Here is a 20,717-nt window from a genome sequence, read left to right as displayed (position 1 = left end):
TCCATTAGATTACTCAAGTTAAGTAACGTATTCTAAATACTTTGGATTACTTTTGGAATACTTCAAAATCGTCTTGCTGAGCCCATTTGTCTGGGTCACTCTGAATGTAGTTAACACTTGCTTAGGAATGACCTTATTACTGTCTTCAGAGGAAAAGTTATGCAAGTATGTAAACGCAAATGTGGTATGTTTTGTCCTGCAACTGATACTGTCTAAAGAAAAATGGCATCCACCAGAGAACAAAGTCTTCAGTTTTCCTTTACCCTGTCTTTAATTTCCACAGCATCAGTTAACCGCAGCATCAGGTTAGAGTTATACACATTAGACAAACATTAAAGAAAAAAATAGTAATTTAAAACAAATTTCCTGCATTTCTCCACCACCTAACCTCTTGGAGTAAGTCATGAAACAGCAACCCTGTATAATGTTAACCAAAAATGTAAAATTATGTTATATTACTAGATTTCAGCATTGAGGTACTTACATTCATGATTTTGCATAGGCATACTAACCTAAAAACTATTATTGGGAATCGCGATAAAGTTTCAGAGCGACAGACACAGAGCGTCCCCGTAACCATAGCAACTCACTCACTCCTGCCTGGTGTGCACTGCGCGAGAGGAGAGGGAGAGACGCAGAAGAGCCGCTGACTGAGATTACTCTGAGCAGCATGCATGGGAATAAATTACAATATAATAGATTTGTGTTTGTGTATATTTCTCGCTATTCAGATGGTCTGAATAACTCGCTGCTGCATGGTGCTGCTCTGTCTAGTCTGTCCTGCTGTCAGTGTCTCTTTTCGCGTTGCGACGTTATCAGTTATGAATTTGTTTTTCACTGCGTGAGAAAATGGACTTGTGTTGTTTGGAGAGCGTGTGAAAAATGTCAATTGCGTGAGTCTCACGGCCAGTGAGTGAGAGTTGGCAGCCCCGTGAACTCGCTTGACATTATTATGTATGAAACTGCCAATCAGATTTATTTACTTATTAATCGAAGGTGCCAGAACGCCGTTCCGGATCGTTCTGGCCCACTTTAACCCCTGTTTTTAAGTAAAATGTTCTTTATATTTCCATGTCAAAAACGCATTCCTGAGAGTGTCCTGGCTGTGTGTCTCCTCTGACATTGCCATTGTCTTGGTGTGTGGCAGGTGCACCGTGTGCGCACAAATTGTTGCACATTTTTTAAATCTGTTTATGGGAAATGTGTGCCTCATATGAATTTTAGAGCAAATAAAACAAAACAAACAAATAAAGTAATCCCTTCAAGTAATCTATTTTTAAAGACAGTAAGTGTATTCAGAATACCACCAATTTAAACTGTAACTGTAACGGAATACAGTTACGTAACGCCTTTACATGTATTCCTACTCCCCAACCCTGCCCAAAGGGACGTTCAGTAACTGTATATGTTAAAACCTTCAACATAAAGTAATAAAGGGTCATTAAAGGAAAAATCGAAAACATTTAAACACAAGTACTGGTGATGTGTCTTGCATTTCTGGGCTCATTTTGTTGTTTGGTGGTGTATTTTCCCTATTCCACTAGCTAACTGGCCAAACAGAGGATGTGGTGTCGGGATGTTTCCAGTACAGCTACAATTGACTTTTATAGCAGAAAATGTTTCAACTATCTAAAACATCAACAGAGGGTTTTTGGTGTCCCTCACAATCAAAGAGCAAGAGCTTCTTTCTAGACTGACCATTTTGCACAGATGGAGAAGTCCATCATAAAAGAGGAAGATGTACCAATTTCTCCACTAACAGTAGCCTCAATAGACCAGAATACAATGCAGCTACAAGACATGTTGTGTTCTGTGTAAGGGGCGCAACTTGCTTTTTCTTCACTGGAAAAACTAGGAAATCACTAACTGAAGCAGAAGTGAAGAGGCAGGTTGAGGGAAAGTGGGTAAATTACAACACTTCATCACAAAATACCTCCTGGGTTGCATTGAACATCACACATTGATGATACATAACAGCATAAGAGCATCTGAGGGTGGATTATTCCTTAAACCAAATGCTGGGATAAGAACTTTGAATGTGTGTATGTCATACTTACTGTGTACAGATACCACATGAAAAGAAGCAACCTTGACATCAATTGCTTCCACTTAGAACGATTACGTTGCAATATGATTTAATTACATTTCACCACATGTTGTAATTGAAAGTGCCTGGTACTAAGTTATTGTGAATAAAAGGTTGATGTTAAAATCTTGAAATGAAATGCTGTGGAATAGTCTCTCATGTAAGCTATGTCAGAAAGGTACATCATGAAAAGCCATATTGTGGTGAATATTGAATATATTGAGGAACTGAGGAATACTCAATAGCCAATAGGCATGAACCCACTGAACCCATTGACACAAACATACGCACATACACACAAACAAGAACAGAATCACACAGACAATATCTTTGTAAGGTCATGACCAGGGTTTGAAATTAACACCTGCCAAGAGCCAAATGCGAGTAAGTTTTGTGTTTGGTGGATTTGAATTCCTTTGTTATATCCTTTGTTATATATTTGGTCTTCGTCTGTTTTCAAACTTTGTCCCTGCTGACCACCGTACACTCTCTCTGACCATGAGCAAGTCAAAGCAAAGCAAAACAAAGCAAAGCAAAACAATGTCTCTGTATCAAACCGGCTCCTGATTGGCTGCCTGTTATGCTAGTTACAGTAGCATCTAAACTTATGGTAACTTTTCCTCCTGCTTCTCCACTGCCTGGATGGTTAACCGGCGAGAGAGTAGAAACTTAATATTATTCCCATGTGGCGACACATGCGGGTGTGAGGCCAACAGAAAGAAAAGAAGATTCCTTTTATAAGTGAGTGAGCTTTAATTTAAAACTCTAAATCTGCTCTTAACTCTTTATTGACTGATTCACACTACCTGATTCTACACACAATATAGCATTGAAAACACAGACATATTTCTGTGGGGGAAAAAATGTAAATTAACTATTTTGGCCTGTAAAAATCTTAGCAGGTAATTTTTTTATTTACCAAACCTTGGCGGGTGAGTCAAAAAGCTGAAACACTGAAGCAATTCTAAAGAACAGCACCATGCAGTGCTACCATTCAGTCAGCCTGGTCAGTGCTCCATAACAATGGATTCCCCCATAAACGCCTTGCTCTGTCTTTCCCAGAGAAAAGCAAACAATGCTGAGACGACTTGGGACTAGCACCAAGCCAGTTCACCTTCACTGGTGATAATATGCTAGAAATAAAAAATTCCCCCTTTTCTTTTACCTTTACACTTGAAAGGCTAAGCGACATCAAACTGAATGTTGTTTTGAACTTCAGAATTGACATATCTCCGCTATGTCCCTCCACTTTCTGTACCAGTGTTTAGTTTTGCAAAATCCTTCGCTTGACACTTGTTGGCTTCTCTTCTCTTGGCATTTCTAGTGGTAAAAAGAAATAAATGTAGTCATGCCCCCCCCCTTACACATACACACCCCCACCCACTCAATTTGCATACAAAGGCTATGATTAGCCAACCCCCCCCCCCCCCTTCCACACACACACGCACACACACGCACACACACACACCCCCACAAACCCTTGACCCCTCCTCTCCCACTAATATGCCCTCCATCTCTCCCTTAATCCCTCCCTGCCTTCCTCTCCCGTTGCCTAGGTAACTATTATGGGACGCCCAAGCCGCCGGTGCAGCCCCCCGGTGGGAAAGTGATTAGCAGTAGCGGTAGCGGCGGTGATGCCCCACTGCCAGACGGGCTCAGCGGTAGCCTGCCGGGCTCGCAGCACTCCACGCCCCGACGCACCAAGTCCTACAATGACATGCACAATGCTGGAATAGTGCCTGGAGAGCAGCAGCAGGAGGACGACGAGGACCTCCCTGACATGAACAGTAGCTTTACAGGTGAGGATGCTCAGAGCCAACGTGAGACTTTATTGACTCAGGACGGTCAGGGTCACCTAGAGCTGGTAGGGATTCAGGCTCTTGCTCGAGGACACTTCAGCAGGGCGGGTGCTTGCACTCAGGTCATCCAGTCTCTCTTAACTACTAGACCACCATGCTGCCCATTTATTGCGGCAGACGGCCAGGATAAAGCCTCAAAAGTGAGGATGTCAGTTGTGAGGTAAAATGAGCAGGCATGTGATCCAAAAAGCATCAAAAGTTAGAAATTGTGGTAGAAAAGCAGCAAGGAATGCAGACTTTTGATTGTAAATGAATGGGAGTTTCCCAAAACCTGAAATCCTGGAGGAAAAGAACTTCCAAATCACATCTGTGGTAAGCTGGCACTCGTCTTGTTTGCCTTTGTTTGAAACACTAAATTCCTACTTTATCCAGGTCTAGATGAGAGGAGAGAAAAGGAGAGTCTGGATGGTGACAGATAAAGTGGGAGGTTATGGAAGTAGAGAGAAGAAGGTAGAGGGAATGGGAAGAGAAAGAGGGAGTGGCTGGGGAGGGGCAGGGGGTGGGGGGTTAAGGTTGAAGAGGGTCCCACGAAGGATTGAGAGAGAGAGAGAGAGAGAGAGAGAGACAGAAGCAAGGGAGGAATATATTTTCTAAAGAAGCTCGGAGAAAATGAGAAGGTAAGAGAAAGAGCGCAAAGAAAGTAAAGAGAGAGAGAGCTTTGCTGTGGTGAGGGGCTGCGGCTGCAGGATACAAGAGGTTCTTTGTGCGGTGAGTAAGTGGTCTCCAGGTTTGTCCACATCCGCCTGCGCCTGTGCTTCTGAGAGTGAAAAATAGTGCCATCTGGCTGCAAGCGGCGGAGCTTAGATGATTGAGCATCCTCTATATCTGAAATTATTCTTAATGATGTCATTAGCACTCAGTAGCTCATTTGTGTTGCTGCTGTGAGTGAGAGGGAGAATTCATTTTATTCATTTAACATGAAAGGAAGCATGATTATGTTTTGAATACAGATGCTGGCACCAGTATTGAACTTCATGATCACTGTCCCATTTGTTTATACATGTAGTTACAGTGGCCCAACTATGACTGCAAGATACTCACTGCAGTAACCCTACTGTTGATATCAAATTCATCTAAGGTTGTGTCATTGCTGGATTGATTAGGGTGCTATGTTAGTGATGATGCTGGATTGTTATATTACTTAGTGCACGCTCATTTTTTAAATATTTCCTTTTATGTGTTAGTAGGTCAGTAGGCATTATATGTAGGTTGACGCTGCCCCAAAGCTGTTTCTACCGTGTGGCTTTTTGTAGGTGAGACCAAAAGTTGTTTATTTGCAGTGTGTGAATGTTTGTGATTGTGTGTGAGCTACCCAGGGTGCCAGCCGAGTGTGAGTGTGTGAATGAGATAACAGGAAGCTAGGTGATTGGACTGTAGAGGAGGTGGCTCTAGGTGTGAACTGTCTATTCAGCACTCTCGACTGAAGTGAGTGTCTGCATACATAGGAAGTAGTTCAGGGTGCTGGCTATATAGGAATGGCTATACTGCACAGTTGGCCTATTTTCATTGTCCAAAAACAATATCTGTGTGTAAAGCTTTGGGAAGTCCCTTGGCTGAGCCAACAAAAGGCCTCCAGGGGCAAGAGAAGGCTTTCTAGAAATTCTTGAGTTACTGTGTCAACTTGATTAAACTAGGTGGACTGCACATATAAAAAAAAATACATTCTCTCCAATGGCATGGACTGTGAAAACATTTGGGAATTATGAAGAAAGAGAATGTAAGTAACCTGGCTAAAACCTGTAGTGTGTATAAGGGGCAGTATGTTCCTGTGTCACTGAAAATGCCAGGGAGCTATTGAAACCGTGGAAACGACCACATTAGCAATTCTGAGAATGCTTAAAGGAAAGGTCCCAGATGTTTTAGAGGCCTATAGTGTTGATCACCTATCAAACCCCCTCATAGGACATTCAAAATGTTTTCACACCGTTGTTTTTGTTCTTGAGAAAGTGGCACCAGCCTCCTGTTAGCATTCGTTTGTACCCCTAACGCTAAGCTTTTGTTCTCTAGGAGACTCTAGTGAACTAGACGAGATTCACCACCCGGTGCGCCCCTTCGCCCCCCGCCAGAGCGCCCCGTCCTACACCGGGACGACCCCCTCACCACCGGCCACCACGGAGAGCACACAGCAGTCACACCCTCACCTGAGCCATCCTCCCCCAGAGGACCCACTGGGACCTCTGCCTGACAACTGGGAGATGGCCTACACCGAGAACGGAGAGGTCTACTTTATAGAGTATGTACCCTAGGCATTATTATATTACGTTTTAACCGCCGGCGTCACTGCAGTTTGAAAACACGGGGGGTAAAGACATAATCTCTTTGTCCGCCTGGACTCTGAGGATCTCTCTTATTTCCACGTCTGTCTAATTCAACATTTTCATCAAAAATTTAAGCTACAGCCCATTAGTACTGTGTAGTGGTTTGTATTTCCCTCCTACAGTTCAACAACAGAGTGTCCTGTGTCAGAGCGTCCTAATGCTGTGTTGCTCGTGCCGATAATGTTAGGGCATCGTTCACACATACGGTTGATACAGAACTTTACTAGTAACGTTTCAACATCTTGAGCAGTGAAATTACAGAGAACTGATTTACCGGCATTTTCGACACCGGCTCCCTTTCACACACAAGCTTGCTCCGTTAAATTTATGAAACGGGCTGCATGTGTGAAAGGAGCTATATTGTCCTGCCACTATCTGCATACCAAAGTAGTCACATCCAGCGAACACATTATGATCTGGAAAAAGTATGGTGTTCTGAAATGGAAGATGTGCAGGAACCCTAAACACACTAGAGCTTCATGGAGCATAAATCAAGCAGGTAAATTTACCTTAAAGAGCACCTAACTTGCATGCAGCTGTTACTGTTATGTTACAAAAAATACAGTAATCAGATTGCTGATACTGAATAGAATAATAGGTGATTACTTGCTGGATTATGAAATATTTATATCTCTGAAATATGTTTAAAGGAAAATGCTGTGGATTACATTACAGATATCAGTTTCATGCAGGGTATCGATAATTTGTGATGGATTGCATTTTGAAAATAACCTTCCCAAACCGTATACATGGTATCTTACTCACTGCATTATACCTATACCCTATCCATTGAAAATGCTGAGTATGATGAGTTGAGTCTGTAATGAGGCTTTTTGACTGATTTATCACACAAAAAAAGCCTCAATCTTGGTATTTGGGCTGTTGAGATACTGGCAGCAGTTAAATGCTTGTAAAAGTCAATGGGGGAAAAGACATTTTTCCAACAAATCATACTCGAGTGGTTCTCTATAGTTAATTATTTGGTGATGGAAGCAAAATGTTATGAAGGCGCTGCAAGTGATTTTCAGTGCCGTTGACTTTTATTAGCATTGCAAACAGATGCTACCTACTTCTGCCTCCAATATCTCTTGACAAAGTATTGGTACAAGCGCTTGTTGGCTGAACCGAACGCCTCCCAGTTGATGATAAATCAGCAAGGCTTCATTAAAATATGAACTATAACCTTTTAATCTTGCCAACATGTTAGAAATAATCCCTGTTACTTGGTAGATATGAAGCTGAGTCTAGTGGGGAGATGAGGATATGTTTTTTCCCCCCAGTGATGATGTGTGTGTATCCTGTGTGTCTTCTGCTCAGCCACAATACAAAGACCACCTCCTGGATAGACCCTCGGTGCCTGGACAAGCCTCAGAAACCCCTGGAAGAATGTGAAGACGATGGTACGTGTGTGTGTGTGTGTGTGTCTTTGTCTGTGTCTGTGTATGCGTGTGTCCTTGCTTGTGCATGAATGCCTGTGTGGTCATGTGTCTCTCAGGAGGGTTTTGTCAGATTTCACCCCCAAAAAAATTAGAAACACGCAAATTGAACCAAATGGAAGGAAGAAGCAGGTCATGGAGATCAGTGTTTGTAACAGACTTATTCTACAGTGACGTTTTGATGAGGAAAAATCAAAGCTGTTCATGCCAGAGCAGCTGTTCCCCCACTAGCCCATAGGTGTCAGTGTTGGGTCATAGAAAACGGCGAGGCGTTCCATGGTGCTATCCTGGCCTTGTGTGGCACTGCTCTCCTGTGCTGTTTTGTTCCGCTGTTTATCTGTGCAAGATGCCCCACAGCTCTGAGGAATTGACTGCATTATTCGCATCATCTAGCTCAAATAAGTAATACCCCCCCCGTGTCCTCCACAGGGGCAACATCCATGCTCACACATGAGTCACACACGAGTCACACACACACACACACACATAGGTGCACATACAGTTGTTCCATGAACAGATGTGATCATTAATTTCCCTCTAGTAAGATGCTGCAAGAACACCGGCAAAATGATAAATGGTTTCAGTGCTGGCCCTGATTTCCATCATTCACATTGAATAGAATTTCACCCCAACCCAATTCCAGTGGTTGATTAGTACCATTTGTGCCTTAAATCTAATACAGATAACCATTCATTTTGGGGAAATATACCTATTGATTTTGTAAACATGGATTGTTACTCTGAGGCTTTGGCCACTATTGCCACCCAGTGGCCAGGAGCAGTTATTACATTTCACAAATTTCACTAATGTGCACCTAATACTGTTCTCTCTCTCTCTCTCTCTCTCTCTCTCTCTCTCTCTCTCTCTCTCTCTCTCTCTCTCTCTCCGTCTCTCTCTCTCTCTCTCTAACCCCACCCCTCTCTCTTTCCCATCATCCCATGGTGCTGTGCTGTCCTTCTGGCCGAGTAGAAGGGGTACATACAGAGGAGCTGGACAATGACCTAGGTAGGCACCTGTCTCATCTCTTTCTCCACCCTATTAGGAGAATGTTCCCCACGCCATCCCACCCCCAATCCCACCTTGGCTCAGAACATATTAGTCACATGGACACTAAAGACATAGAAATCACTTAATATTATTTTGCTCAAGGTAACACTTTGCAGTATGTGCTATATATGCTGTTGAATATTATGGGTTTTTGTAGTATCATGCATTGAATAGCAATTGTTTAAAATGGGTAAGTGAAGATAAGAGTTGCTAAATGTGCATATCTACAGAATCACACACACACACCGCTGCCACCAACAACACTGCCACCAGTAGCCCATCATCATTAATAAGAGATGACAGTTGGCCTGAGATGAATATGATGATGATTTCCTAATCATCTAGTAATGAGACTTTACGACACGGTATCAGAGAGCTGACCTTCACCCAGCCAACCCTTGCTATGTGGCTGTGATAAATTCACCAAACACTCATGTGATTGACAAACAGTTGCACTCAGTGAAGCGGCCTTGAACGACTCACAAAAGCTTTCCTCACTCACACAGCAAGCAGCGATGCATTTGTACTTATACACCCACGTATGGCCAGAAAGCCAGACACACACACACACAAACACACACACATGCCAGCAGGCCACCGTCTCGTCCATAGGAGACGAGGGTTGATGCGAGGCAGATTGTTATAATGATGATTTCCTAATGGGTGTCTGTCTGGCTCAGACAGACACTGGTCCTATTCCCCAGTCCCATCAGCACACTCTAACTAGCCCATCAGACACAGCGCTGTGGCCACTCATGCCGGGATAAATAGCGTCTGGAGACTGCGGCCTGTGCTTTCATGCACTGGTAATGAATGATGTCATATTACATTAGAGGAGGTATCTGATTAATTGTTGTGCTGGGCCTCATGATGAACATGATGCATGTTTTGAAATGACGTGAAAATACATTGGCATGCAGGGCCAAAAGCGGAATTACAACATTAAATACACATGGCAAGTATACAATTTGTAATTACATTGCCTTTGAGTGCATATCTCAGTGGTGGCTTCCAAAAGATTATTGCTTATTGATAAATGATGTCCAAAGCTCATCCACGTATATATTTGCTGTTATGGTTAACATTTGAGACACTTCAGCTTCAGTAGGTAGCACACAATAGAGAGTGACAAGAAAGATGGGAGAGAGAACTGACACAACATGCGACAAAGATGATGGTCAATTTTTAAGTCATGTTTTAAGTCAATGCTGACTGTCACCTATCCAGTGATAAGAAATCATTACACTCTGGGAAGGCTAAACCATGATTTAGTGGGCTTCAGTCTTGTTAGCAGCTCCTGGACCAGTGTTTAGCATCTTATACAGCTGCTATGTCATAAACACCGAATCAGACGCGTCCCCTGTCCAAATGACAGCCCCCGATTGGGTGAACACGATCAATAACTATCGATCAGCACAATCCAATACAGGTGGACAAAAAAGAAAGGCAATTACCTCAGCTCTCTGCGGAAGAACAAACTCAAGCATTTCATGAACAGCAGCACACACACACACACGTAGAAACACCGCACACACACACACACATGTAGAAACACAGCACACACAGAGACCAAATCCCCATCAGTAGCTCAAGCTTGCTCAGGAAAAATCAAATACAGCGCTATAGCAAGAGAATAAGATGCAAACAGTTAAATAGGCAATTTGTCACCCATGAATCCCCCTTGAGTTCACAGTATACGTGTGGGGGGAGGTGGGATGGAGGTGCAGAGAGACAGGGTGAATGGAAAACACCTTTTGATGAGTGCCAGATTTCACTCGCTCTTTCTCTGTCTGCACTTCCGCTCACAGAAAGGTACATTGTTGAGATGCCTCTCTCTCTCTCTCTCTCTCTCTCTCTCTCTCTCTCTCTCTCTCTTACACACACACACACACACAGAGGTGCTCCTTCAGGAGCGGAACTAGTGCAGTGTGAAATCAGGTGGGTGATTAGAATTTTGCGCGAGGCGAGGCGGGACTGCATTCCATTTAACGTTCCAGTTCACAACATCTGAATGATAATGCACCACGCCTGTTTTGTGGGTGCACACTGTACAACAACACTAATGCTATAACCCTGCAGCCCCTTTTAAGACCATATGCTCCTTATATTAGCTGCATTTAGCAGGTGTAGAAAATATGGCGTACCGGCAACACACATTGCTTACAATTACTACACAACTATCAAACCTTCTGTTGACCCTGATTGCAGATTGACATTTGCATTACTCTAAACCATTTGCACTTAAAATCCATGGCTAACATTTTCTGCCAAACCTTATGGCAAAATGCAGTAGGCTATACTGGCGTGCAGCATGTACACAGTAGAATTTTAACAACTCCATCCTGCTTTTTATTGCATCAGCTGCTGACTCCACTCCAACCAAGGGCTCTCTTCATCATTAGAAAGCAGAGGGAGGCTCTCCAAGGTTGATGATTGTAATTAGCATCTACTAGCATACAGGGTGAGGTGTAATTGGCTGAGGGTAAATATATGCAAAACTGATACCTCACAGGAGAGGATTATTGGACAATCTGTGTTTGTAGCCAATTAGAAGCCTCTGACATTCTCTGCATGGAGGCCAGCCAATAATCAATGCCGCTGTAATCAGACTATAGAAATAAATCAGATGGCTCTGTTGGAGATAATGGCATCCCCCTTCCTGGCAAACACTGTAGAAATGCAGCAAGATTGCACTATCAGGCAATTATATGCTGTTGAAGTGGGCCCAGTAATATCCATATCTTGTCCTCATCAGCGTTGATTACGTTGGATTTGGTTTCAGTGGAGTTTTTCTGTGCAACTTTTTTTTTTCTTCTGTGTGTGTGTACATGTACATGCATACACACATTTTTGTGTTGCTGTGAGTAAACAATTGCTTTCAATGCCACAATGGTTTTTCAATCACATCAAGGCACGATCGTAGCCCGTGTCGCAGGAGCTGGCACAGGTGAAAGTCAAGTCCACAAAATCTACACACAAAAACACAGTCATTGACGCAAAAATGGAAGGATACAAACCCTAGCTGAGCCCTGAAACTTGGCCACTACCGCTCAGTTCCATTGTGTTCAGCCATGCAAGGACGGTTATCTTTTCAGTCATTTGACCATCAAAATAATCAGAAATGTCCTTCTCTTGTTATATTCTTTAGACCCTCTGTTAAGGGTGTAAGGCAAAAGGTTTTTCTTGTGTTTTTTTCCCCTACACATCGTCAGACTCGAGTTTTCAGACTCCACTCCTGATCCGCACTGTGTGTGTGTGTTTTCTCATTCTGGATCCAAAGCCTGGATGATCCCTCCTTCTCTCCCCTCCTGCTTCCATCCCTTCCTCCTTCCCCTACCTTCTTCCCTCCCTCCTTCTTGCCTTCTCTCTTCCCTGTCCCCTTTGTCACTCCTTCCCACGACCTCCTTCCATCCATCCATCCATCCATCTATCCACCCATCTCTGCCTGGGGGGGTCTTGCTCCGCTCTTATCTGATGTGTGGAAATGTCAGCAGTGTGAGAAGGGGGAGGGGGGGCAGACAGCCTGTGAAGCCGTTGAGTCACTCTGGCCCTGGAGACTGACTGACAGGCAGACACAATGGGGAGGGAAAAGGTCTCTACTGGCCTTGCCTCCTATGGCTCAATTCATGACCTCCAGCAACTTCACAGTCTCTCTCTCTCTCCCTCTGTCTCTTTTTCCCCTTTTAGAACTGCCGGCAGGATGGGAGAAAATAGACGATCCGGTGTATGGGGTCTACTATGTTGAGTAAGTGACATATGTAAGCACACAAACACACCTAGGAGCACGCATTCGCACGCATATGCAAGTGCACAGTAAGTTTTCTTCTTGCCGACAGATAGGAATACTCACTAACACACATTTGCACTCGAGCAGATGCAACTCTTGACCTTACTGTAAATAGGAGCAGCTTGATCGTTATGTACAGTTCTACTGTAAGGCGTCATCAAGCGCAACGCAGCCCGGCTTTCGCTCCAGCTATTTTTGGTCTTTAGCGTTTTGGAAGAATGTAGGGCATTTTGTTTGTGTTATTACCATTTGGAAACACATGCAGTGTGTATACATGTGTGAGTGTGTGTGTGTGCCACGTGTGCGTGCATCTCATCTTGTGCGAGGCCCCTGGGCTTCAGCATTAATACGAATATGTTTCATGCGTTTTTTGATGTTGTTCAAAGCAGCACCTCGGGGACTCAGGGCATCAGCATTTATATTTTTTCCCCCCTTCTTTGTCTTGGCAATATTTTTTTTTCTCAATATACATTATTCACTGTTCCCCTCATATTTACTGCATAATTTGGCTGCGTGCTTCCGTGGTGTTTTGAGGTGTAATTTCTCGGTGCTGTTGGGTTATTAGGACGCCCTCCTGGGTCGCCACATAAAGCGAAAGATGCTTCTAGTCTCATTCTCTGAAGTGGAGTGATTGAAGCCGCCATTGCACTGCCATTCATTTGGTGTAATTTGGTGGCTTGTGTGATTGTTTTTGTGCATGTGTCGGGGAGGAGGTGTGTGTGTGTGTGTGTGTGTGTGTGTGTGTGTGTGTGTGTGTGTGTGTGGATGCGTGTGTATTGCACCACCTTAAAGCGTGTCCGCCTGCTGTATTAATCAAAGCTTATCGCCATGTCTTCCCCCTGACTCCCCTCCCTCTCCTTACCCTATCTCTCTCTCCTATTACCTTATCCCCTCCTCTGTCTTCTCTATCTTCACTCTCCCCCACTTTTTCTCCCTCTCTTGTTGCTTCATTTCCTCCCGCTCCGCTCTCCCTCCCCCCCTGTACGTTCCCACCATGCCGTTGCTTCCCTTCATATATCTTTTTCTTTTTTATCTGTCAACCTTTTTTCCCCTACCATCCTATTCTTTCATTCTCTTCCTCCCCTGCCCGATCTCCTTGCTCCACACACCCACCCTCATTGCTTTTGTTTTTTTAATTTATCTCTTATTTCATCCTGTTTTTTTTGTCACTTGTTCACTCCGTCTCACCTTTCACCCATCCCTTCTTCTTCTTTCTCATTCGGTTTCGTTCCCCTCCTTCTTGCCTTCCTTTTTTCACCTTCACCCCCCCCCCCCACACACACACACAACACACAACGTTTTCCTTCCATTCCTCCACATTTATATTACTACATCGCCACCCCAATCTTCCTCTCCTTTCTGCCTCTCTCCCACTTTCACCTCATCCACTATCACCTCCACTCCCCACTACTTCTGTTTTCCATCATTCTCCATGTTTTCTTTTTCTGTCCCTTTTCCTCCCTCCTCCCTCCTTCCTTCCTTCCTTCCTTCCTTCCTGCTACCCAAACCTCCATCCACCCCTCCGGATGCCCATCCCTCCTTCCACCCCCCCCAGTCATATCAACAGGAAGACCCAGTATGAGAATCCAGTGCTGGAGGCTAAGAGGCGCAGGCAGCTGGAACAGCAGCAGCCTCAGCAGCCTCAGCCCCAAAGCCAGCAGCCACCTGAAGGTGAGCGCTACATCCGAGGTTCGTTCACAAGCCCCCGCCGCGGGCGTCATTTCCTTTCTTTCTATTCATGTGCGTGACTGACTCGTCTGTGTACGTGCCTGTGCGCGCGCGTGCGATTGTGTCTGTCTATGTACCGACTATGGCTACTACTTGATGTCGCCTGCTACTGCCTTATGATTTGCTAAGTGACCCTCCATAAAGGCATACCTATTATTTGCGGCTGTACACATGCAGCCTTTTTGAAGTTAATTTCAGTTTTCTGTGTCTCTTTTGGATACTAATGACGTGAACACTCTTTTTCAAAGGGGAAAAGACAGGTAAGTTTGCCTTCGACTTTGAATGATCTGATTGCTACAGAGAATCTCCTTTCTAATATGTCTCACTTAAGAAAGGCTGTACATACTACTAACAAATATCCTGTGATGTAGCATACCCTGGAGAAGACTTTTTTTTTTTTTTTAGTTTAGCTCACACAATGGCCAAAACCCAACCAGCCGGTTACCTTAAGTTGCTCCTGTTTCCTGTCTTAACCTCTATCCATCTGCAGGACGTCCCGCAGAGAGATTAATTGTAAATGCAGGCCAGCCCACATGGGAACTCTCCTATCGCACCCCACCTTCTGCTCATTCAGCAGAAATCGTTCTTGGACTCGATTACCTGCTGACTTTTCTCCCTCCCGAAAGCTCAATCTCTTCCCCAAAAATTCAATACCTTCGAGGAGTTTTTTTTACTCCTGCATTGATTCTATCTCAATGTTAAGAATTTTAATGAAGGTTGTGGTCTAATCCATAGCGTGAGGCCGCCACGAGGTGATTAATCAAAGACGGCAGCCATTGTGGAGAAGTGGAGCGCTCTATTTTCACAGGCCTCCATTGTGGTTCAATCAGGAGATGTGAAACTGGGTTAAAGGCTTCCTGGAGGATGTGTGACCTGTCTGACCTGTGGGTACACACAGTTTCACAGCCACAGTCACTCGGTAGTGAGATATAAAAATGTGTTAAAAGAAAACATGGATGATGTCATATGATTCATGGGTAGTCAAGAGTTTACAACCATCCATTATGGCTCAGTGGAGAATGGTGTGACTGTTTATCAGGCAGACCCCATACCTGGAAATGTGTCATTTTCACAGAGAATTTTCAGCCCTAGTTTCCTCACCACTCACCAGCTCCACAGGTAGCCAAGCAGCTGTGTCCCAAACACACAGCGCAGTAGGCCATTTTGTGCCAGAGCCCTCAGCCCTAGTTTTGCCCGCTCCGTATTGTGGCTCCACAGGAAGTAGGGCAACTGTGCACCTGTCTAGACCCCATCTAGAGTTTGTGTGCCCCTTGCTGTTGCAGAATGGATCGAGGACTCGACGTTGGCAGGGGCCCCGCTGGCCAGCTACACTGCCAATCACCAGGAGACCTACAGAGACCCTCAGACCGGCCCCCCAGTGCCCAACGCCATGGGACAAAAACGTAAGTCCTCATCTCGGGCTGTAGTTTGAAACCCCTTAAAAACAGGATTACATATTACATCCACATTTTTAGTCCGCCTTACCCAGAGCGACTTATTATAAGTAAAACAAAATTCAGCTCTTACGGCATGAAGTTTGTTTTCCCGAGCCAGCGCCTGAGGCCACGTTCGGGTTTTCATGATGGAGCGCTGATTGTGAATTGACACTGTAAAGCTGCTCTCTGTATAGGTTTCATCATATAATCTTAATAAGTAAAATAAAATTCAACTCATTTGGTATGTAGACTTTGTTTTTCCAAAAGAGCGCTTGAGGCAGTGTTTGTATTTTCATGAAGGCGCACCGAATACGAGTCTGCGAAGCTAAGTTTCTTTTCCATATATAAGTGTTATCATGTTTACTGTGTTCACATATCGATTCTCATCTAACCTTACTCATATTGTCCGTTTTGCTAGATTTAATATTCTGATTTGCCCAAAATTAAGCAGCACACACACATACAGACACACCGACAGGCAGATAGAATATGAATGGTTGAGTAATGGAGTGACTAGCCGTGTCGTGTGTCATCTTTCTCTGGTTGCCAGGTCCCTCTATACCAGCCGCCCACTACCAGCTTGTCTAATTAGCACAGCCATGCTAGAGAATTAACTGCCTCACCCTGTCTTTCTCTCTCTCTCTCTCTCTCCCTTGCCGCTCTGTCGGTCGTCTTCTCCCTTTTCACCCTGTCGACCTCTTTGTTTTACGCCTCACATTCACTGCCTCGCTGGCTTTTGTCTTGTTTCTCACCGCGCTCTCTGGTTTGGTTCAGTTGTTGGTTCTGTCTGTCTTTCTGTCCCCCCCACCCCACCCGCCCTCCTTTCCCTTCCCTCTCTCCCTGTCTGTACTGTCCTAGGCCTTGACATTCCTCTAGAGAAAGGCTTCATTTGAAATCTCTTTATCTCATTCCCTGCTTTCATGTCTCTCCTGCTTCCTGATCTGTTCTTACATCCCTGGATTCCTTGTGGACAAAGCCACCGTCTCTGCTCACAGTTTTGTTGCATCTCTTGTGTTCTGAAAAAATGTGATTCAAAGGCAGTACACACAAACACACACACACCACGAAACATCCACAAACACAAGGACACCGCCCGACACCAAGGGTAATGCATTTTTCATTGAATGCATAAGCTGTAGCGCTGCCATAACTTAACGTGGACGTAGGTCACTCAGCACTATTTCCCCTGTGGTCCTTTCTCCTTAATGTCCACTCTCTCTTTCCATCTCCACCTCCATAAACTCTTTCACTCCATCCTTTCTCTCCGCTAATATCTTCCTCTCCGCTTGTGCTGTAAATTGTGTCAGTATCACACTGCTTCGTCTTACAATTTAATAACTGTTTTTCTCCAAGTATCTGGATCGTGTGTCATCTATTAATAAACAACGACAACTAGTGCTAAGTGCGCCTCTCCCTGTATTCAAAAGTGCTCATCCCCCTCCCTCACATTCTAAAGACAGTGAATACCTCTCTCTATTTTGATCCATTGCACCTCGTATCTCTCTTCGTTTCATTCATAATGCCAGATAATGATTCGCTCCATCCTGTTTATTTCTTCTGTGCATACAGTCACAGAACAGAGGCGGAGGGAAGGCGGCAGAGAAGGCAAGAGGAAAGAAAGAGGGACTGAGGGATTGGATTTAGATTGCAGACACAGAGCAGTTATCATATCTGAAGACCATCTTGAAATGCATTCCGCTGAGCTTTATGTGTGTTCCAAACCCTCACCGCCAATCTAAAGTGATAGAGATGACTTGTCGGCAGTTGAGGTTATGCTTTCAGTAGCGATTCACCCTCAAAAAACCCTCTGTCATGCAAATATGTTTTCCACACAAGATTAGTATTATCTGGTAGTAAACTAACTGGGGCTGTAAGAGTGGGAATTTGCTAAACCACTTGCATACTTGGCCTCCCCATCCCCCACATGCACACTGCATTGCAACGTCATTCCTCAAAAGTCCGGTAGCTCTCTTGATCCAAACGCAATCAGCAGACTCCTAAAACCTTTGCTTCCTCATATACAAAGCACTATCAAAAGGGAAAAGGAGCCCGCACACTAGCCAGTTAGGGCATCAAGCTGCAAAAAAGGACATTTAGAAGCTTAGATTGTATACATTTAAATTGCACCATGGTAAATTAAAAGAACCTTTTTTACTATCTTGCCTCCTAATGTCCTGTTGTTGCAGTTTGATGCCCAGTGCGGGCTTCTTTTCCCTTTAACAGTGTTTTTTTAACTATGCTTCCTCATATACAACCGGTCTTTCAGCCCATAATACCACATACAATGACAGAAATGTCTGCATGAACTGTAGTTGCCAGATACTGCCTCTCTCCACAACACTGGACCCATGTTCGATCTGTGCCCCGCCCAAAATCGAAGCACTCCATTGTGGCCAGCAGAGCCGGATGCCTGGGGGAGATGGCACAGGGGGGTGTTTGGGATGGAGATTAAACCCTGGCTGGGATGGGGATTACCCCCATTTTCTACCACATACAACCTCACTTGCCTCTCCGAATCCCTCTTAACCTAATTAATCCATTGATTATAATCGTCCCGTTTTGACTCATGTTGTGCCATCAGACCAAAACACACCCCACTGGGTGATTACTGAACCGTGGCCAATAGTCATTACAGTCACTTTGCTTGGCCGCACTGTGCCAGCACTGGTCAGAGCTTCAACGAGAATAGAGGTTAATTGTGTTGGTAGATTAATGATTAGTGTTTGTGTTAATGTGTTTGCTCAGTACCCTTTTCACACCAATGAGCAAGAGCATTTCATTGAAGCCCAGATGTATCATATCACCCCACCCAGAACAGTTTTAGCAACTAAGGTGACATACAAACAGGGCCCAAAGCAGCTTACTTCAGTGTGTGTTGTTACATTAGTGTGTAAGAAACTTAGATTTATCCGTGCTTGTGTGTGACTAGGAGGGAAGCCTTTCTTTACACGGAACCCAGCCGAGCTGAAAGGGACTTTCATCAATACCAAGCTGAAGAAGAGTCGCCGAGGTTTCGGTTTCACCGTGGTGGGGGGCGACGAGCCAGACGAGTTCCTGCAGATCAAGAGCCTGGTCCTAGACGGGCCTGCTGCCCTCGATGGCAAGATGGAGACAGGTTGGAGTTTTAGTTACACACCCACCTGTTTTTATGAAGAGTTTCAAAGAAGGAATGCTTCTGTTTACTATTGCTTAGTTGTTTGATTTGTGGAATGCTGGAATTGATTCTAAGAATTGGCCTAACTCATTTCAACTGAGTTTATCTTGACAGAAGAACGCTTTACATTACAAAATCAAGCTAACTCCTCCTTCTCTTCTATCTCTAAGGTGATGTGATCGTGAGCGTCAACGACACATGCGTGCTAGGCTACACCCACGCCCAGGTTGTGAAGATATTCCAGTCAATCCATATTGGCTCCATGGTCAACTTGGAGCTGTGCCGTGGCTACCCACTGCCTTTCGACCCCGACGACCCCAACACCAGCCTAGTGACCTCGGTGGCCATCCTTGACAACAAAGAGCCCATCATCGTAAATGGCCAGGAGGCCTCCAACAGCTATGACTCACCGTCCAGCCACGGCAGCCAGAACAACAACGGCTCGGCCAACGGCGGGCCGCCTATCAACGGCCTCCCCCGACCCCACAGCCCCTCGGCCGAGGCGGCCTCCGACACCTCCTCCCAGCACGGCTACCCCAGCGACGTCGTCACCCTGGCCTCGTCCATCGCCACCCAGCCGGAGCTCATCACTGTGCACATGGAGAAAGGAGACAAGGGCTTCGGGTTCACCATCGCCGACAGTCCCGGAGGTGGAGGTCAGAGAGTGAAGCAGATTGTGGACTACCCGCGCTGCCGTGGCCTCAAGGAGGGCGACATCATAGTGGAGGTGAACAAGAGAAATGTCCAGAGCATGTCTCACAACCAGGTGGTGGACCTGCTCAGCAAGTGTCCCAAAGGCAGCGAGGTCACCATGCTGGTGCAGAGAGGTGAGTGAACGCTCCTTATGTATGCAATAATGTCGATGGCTTTGTAATTTGTAATGTAACTGAAGATAAGTGCAGATGCAGATGAGAAAGATGGAGGAAGCAGGTGTCAAGTTACATGGTAATTCATGATTTATGTGTGCAAATGTTGAAGTACTACAAAGCAAACCAAGCCTTTGTCTTCAAGCTGTTTGATGCTACAGAGAAAAGGAGATAGATTGTTCTTGCTCATAGAACGCTTGTTTATTGACTTTATATTTATTTATTCTTACAAATAGAGAGTGGAAGCGAAAAATAGGCTGCACGGAAAGCAAAACAGTGATAATTACGGTAGGGAAGGGGCAAAGGAATCGCAAAGGGAGTCGAAATGACATTTGAAGAAGTGGCTGAAAGTGAACAAGCAAGAGGGAGTGAGGAGAGTTGTGAGAATGTTAAGACTGGATTGTATTGGCAGTCAGACCATGGGGGAGCTGGCTTGAATAGGAAAGGAGACAGAGAGAAAGGAAAGTTAAAAGGGGAGACAGAGGGACAATGAAAAGAAGGGAAGTGAGAGAAGAGAAGAGAGAGAAACTCAGGTGGGGTTGGTGTTCCAGGTCAGAGAGTCTGGTGAATATTGTGAGTCTCTCTCTCTCTCTCTCTCTCTCTCTCTCTCTCTCTCTCTCTCTCTCTCTCTCTCACACACACACTTTCTCTTTTGTTCTATCTCTCTTTGTGTCTCTGGCTCTCTCATTCTTTCTGCTTGAGTTTTTGCTGTGCACTCTCCTGTGTTTCTGTCTGTCTCTCCCTGCTGTGTTTGCTGGTTGTGAATATGTCTAGTTTAGTATGGACTAAGTGTATTCTCAGTTAAAGGCTGGGTGGTTTAAACATGCCACCAATGTGTGCAGACTTGCCTTTTATTAACACGCCGGGATATTTGGCTGAGGTGTGAGCTGACGTATGTGACATGTTGCTGTTAACATACATGTCTACCTTATCGGGTTTATAAATGGCGATTGTGCACACAGTGCACCGGCCTGTGAATGCTGCCATTCACAATGTGCCA

The 20,717-nt window shown here is 44.8% G+C and overlaps 1 protein-coding gene across 1 annotated transcript in view; it reads left to right on the top strand.

Annotated features, from left to right (window-relative positions):
* The window catches only part of LOC139640134 (membrane-associated guanylate kinase, WW and PDZ domain-containing protein 1-like), a gene marked incomplete at its 3' end in the record, with an annotated part of 108,703 nt that extends 89,025 nt beyond the window's left edge, over positions 1-19,678 (top strand). Inside the window, exons 4-12 of the mRNA XM_071514308.1 lie at positions 3,643-3,885; positions 5,953-6,178; positions 7,581-7,663; positions 8,669-8,704; positions 12,434-12,491; positions 14,089-14,222; positions 15,545-15,664; positions 18,627-18,812; positions 19,022-19,678. Of these exons, the coding sequence (XP_071370409.1) occupies positions 3,643-3,885; positions 5,953-6,178; positions 7,581-7,663; positions 8,669-8,704; positions 12,434-12,491; positions 14,089-14,222; positions 15,545-15,664; positions 18,627-18,812; positions 19,022-19,678 (1,743 nt within the window). The remainder of the gene's footprint in view (positions 1-3,642; positions 3,886-5,952; positions 6,179-7,580; positions 7,664-8,668; positions 8,705-12,433; positions 12,492-14,088; positions 14,223-15,544; positions 15,665-18,626; positions 18,813-19,021) is intronic.
* Positions 19,679-20,717: the final 1,039 nt, after the last annotated feature.

The sequence above is a fragment of the Centroberyx affinis genome, unplaced genomic scaffold, assembly GCF_046629955.1.
Source record: "Centroberyx affinis isolate AG114_WGS23_722 - 3 ecotype Tasmania unplaced genomic scaffold, CSIRO-AGI_Caff_v1 ptg000285l_1, whole genome shotgun sequence".
NCBI lineage: Eukaryota > Metazoa > Chordata > Actinopteri > Beryciformes > Berycidae > Centroberyx > Centroberyx affinis.
The sequence above is the reverse complement of the archived record's forward strand: the minus strand, read 5'-3'. Positions and strand labels throughout refer to the sequence as shown.